The sequence below is a fragment of the Microtus ochrogaster genome, chromosome 2 (genome assembly GCF_000317375.1).
Source record: "Microtus ochrogaster isolate Prairie Vole_2 chromosome 2, MicOch1.0, whole genome shotgun sequence".
NCBI classification, from domain to species: Eukaryota; Metazoa; Chordata; class Mammalia; order Rodentia; family Cricetidae; genus Microtus; species Microtus ochrogaster.
Window position 1 is genome coordinate 15321124 of NC_022010.1, and position 3668 is coordinate 15324791.

The 3668-nt window shown below is 43.5% G+C and overlaps 1 protein-coding gene across 1 annotated transcript in view; it reads left to right on the forward strand.

Annotated features, from left to right (window-relative positions):
• Positions 1-3668, forward strand: part of Rad9b (RAD9 checkpoint clamp component B) — a 26309-nt gene that overhangs the window by 10966 nt on the left and 11675 nt on the right. The window contains exon 5 of the mRNA XM_026788335.1: positions 431-537. Coding sequence (XP_026644136.1) covers positions 431-537 — 107 coding nt within the window. The remainder of the gene's footprint in view (positions 1-430; positions 538-3668) is intronic.

The following is a 3668-nucleotide window of genomic DNA, read 5'->3' on the forward strand; positions in this document are numbered from 1 at the left end:
GCTCTGTAGATCAGGCTGGTCTCGAACTCACAGAGATCCGCCTGCCTCTGCCTCCCGAGTGCTGGGATTAAAGGCGTGCGCCACCATCGCCCGGCCACCTCAGCTGTTTGTGAGTAGCTCCATGTTCTGCTGTCACCCTTTATAGCATGGAAGCAGAATCGAAGAACCGTCCTTGTGTCCTGTTCACCCTGTGGTTCCTGCATGTTTTCCTAAGGCAGTAAACCATCTCTCATGCCCTTAATTTCTAAGTTCTTAGTGAGCCTTCTAAGGAAAGTAGAATTTAAAAATCACAGTAAGAAAGAAGGCAGACTTTGGAGGAAGCTTCCTAAACCCAGACCTGGTTGTTTCCAGAATCAAGATTTGAATACCAGTAAGGTTACAGCTGACTTCCAGATAAATGTCAATCAATGCATTTCATCACATTTTACAGGTTGCTGGCTGAGGCCATTGTTCTTCTAACGTCAAATCAAGAGGAAGTCACCTTTTCTGTTACTCCAGGGAGTTTCTGCCTCAAGAGTTCGAGTGGAGAATCCCTGGGTAAGGGTGATATCTGCCTTGTGCTGGGATGGGATGGGATGGAACGTGTTTCCTGCTTCTTCAAAACTACACACAGAGTGCCTGTCAGTGGTGTAACACCTGATGCTGTCTGAGAAGCACCAAAATGTAGAAAAATGGTAAAAATGATGACCAGGTCTGGGAAATTTATACAATTCACAATCCAAGTATATGGCTTTGAATTTTCAGGTTGCTTTAAAATGAAAAGTAGTTATTGAGAAAATATATTTTCATGTAAGGACTGACCTACTGTTGTTCTCCTTCCCTCCTCCTTTTCCTTCCTTCTATCCTAACCCTCCCCCCTTTTCTAAAGACAGGGTCTCATTATGTAACTCAGATTGACTGAGAATTTGCAATTCCCCTGACTCAGCCTCCAGCCTCCCAAGTAGCTGGGATTATGGGCTTTCTCTAACATGCCCAGCTTCAGTCAGGCTTTCAAGGTCTGGGTCTCATCCTTTCCTGTTCTAAGAGGCCAGGAATCTGACTAAGATGAACTCTGACTACACATGAAGAAAAGGTGCCTCTGGGTCAGAACTTTACAGTACCCCAGATGGCAAGTACACAGGCAACCGTGGGAATATCCCTCAGTCAGTTCTCCCTAGACAAAATTCCTAGAAGGGAATTTTGGTGATGAGATCTTGAAAGGGGGCCCCTTTGGGTCCGCCTTGCTCTCTGCAGTGCCTTCGCCAGGGATCTTTTGTTCCTTGTGACTGTGCTAGAAAGAGTGGAAAGGAAGGAACTGGATTGTCATCTTCTGTATTGCAGATCTATGGTGGGGCTCACACACATGCCCACTGCATGAGCATTCTGCTGCTGCACCATGTGCTGGGTCAGGAGCTGTGGTATTTAAAGTGAAGAGCCAGTAGGTGGAGGGCTTACACTGGGCCCAGTGACTGTTTTGTTTCCTTAGTATACCTAGGAATCACTTAGTATTTGGAGACTAGGGTGTGGTCGGTGCTGCCACTGACATGAAGACTCCAAGCACAGGAGCCATGTGGCCTGCCTACGTCACACTTTATAGTCATCTGTGGTCCTAATCTGTGTAGATATTTGGGCTTCAGGATATAGCTTCTTACTAATGCACTTTTTAAATGACTTTCCTTGGGTTTGCTCCAACTTAATTTCTGCAACTCAGGAGAGCATGGCCTAGAAAAGACACACATAGCTGATGAAAGGGTCTGCTTGATGAAGGTAGCTGTTTAGTAGCCCGTAAGCACTGCCCAAGAGGAACTTTCTAATGAGTGGCTGCCACTGTGGTTGACTAGCCACTGTCTAATCTTGTTGTTGGACTTCCTCTGCTCCAGCACTAGTTGTGGCATGAGCCTTGTTGAGGTGAAGCCTCTCCTACACTTGAGACTGCACATCCCTGGCTAAGGCATTGCAGCACTAAGAAATAGTAAAAGATGGAAATGCAATCTGGTACAACCCCTTTGGATGTCAGTGTGGTGATTTCTCAGAAAATTAGGAAACAACCTTCCTCAAGACCCAGTAAGGGCTGGAGAGATGGCTCAGTGGTTAAGAGCATTGCCTGTTCTTCCAGAGGTCCTGAGTTCAATTCCCAGCAACCACATGGTGGCTCACAACCATCTGTAATGAGGTCTGGTGCCCTCTTCTGGCCTGCAGTCATGCACACAGACAGAATATTGTGTATATAATAAATAAATAAATATTTAAAAAAAAACTTTAAAAAAAAACCAAAAACACCCAGTAATACCACTTTTGGGTATATATCCAAAGGATGCTCAATCCTGCCACAAGGACATGTGCTCAACTGTGTTCATAGGTAGCTTTGTTTGTCATTGCCAGAACCTGGAAACAACCTAAATGTCCCTCGATCAGAGGATGGAAAAGAAAAATGTGGTACATTTACACAATGGAGTTCTACACAGCAGAAAAAATAACAACAGCTTGAATTTTGCAGGAAAATGGATGAAACTAGAAAGCATTATTTTGAGTGAGGTAACCCAGACACAGAAAGACAATTATCACTCAGGTGGTTTTTAAACATAAAGCGAAGAAAGCCAGCCTGCAAACCACAATCCTAGAGAATTTAGACAACAATATGGACATTAAGAGAGACTTACATAGATCTAATCTACATGGGAAGTAGAAAGTATAAAAAGACAAGATCTCCTGAGTAAATTGGGAGCATGGGGACCTTGGGGGAGGGTTGAAAAGGGGAGGGTAGAGGTAGGGAAGGGAGCAGAGAAAAATGTAGAGCTCAATAAATATCAATAAACAAATTTTAAAAAGAGAAATAGTAAAGGAATCTTCTGTGTGTAAATATGTTTTTCTCCCATCCCCCCCATGTTATGGATGTTTCGCAAAGCAGTCTTTTTGATTCTTTGTTTTGAGACATGGTCTCAGTATGTGCCTAGAACTTTCTGTATAGACCAGGCTAGCCTTGAACTCAGAGCAGTCCACTGGCTTCCGCCTCCCTAGTGCTGGGGATGAGCCATCACATCTAGCCAACCAAAGCAGTTTAGTAATGAGAAGTTAAAAACACCAACATATAGCCAGGCAGTGGTGGCGCACGCCTTTAATCCCAGCACTCGGGAGGCAGAGGCAGGCGGATCTCTGTGAGTTCGAGACCAGCCTGGTCTACAAGAGCTAGTTCTAGGACAGACTCCGAAGCCACAGAGAAAACCTGTCTCGAAAAAAAAAACCAAAAAAACCAAACAACAAAACAAACAAAAAAACACCAACATATGTACAAAAAAACTATAAAAATAAATGTGTGCTGGGTGGTGGGTGCAGCACACATCTTTAATCCCAGCATTTGGGAGGCAGAAGCAGGCAGACAAATCTCTTGTGAGTTTGAGGCCAGCCTGGTCTACCAAGCAAGTTCTAGGATAACCAGGGCTGTTACACAGAGAAACCTTGTCTCAAAAAAACAAACAAATGAACAAAACAAAAATTAAAAATAGTATTACCATAACCCAGCTATTTCATTCCTGGGCATCCTTTTATAGAGATATTTGCACCTCAGTGCTTTTTCATTAACACAAAGATTTTTTTTTGTTTTTTTTTAATTATTTATTTATTATGTATACAGTATTCTGTCTGTGTGTATGTCTACAGGCCAGAAGAGGGCACCAGACCTCATTACAGAT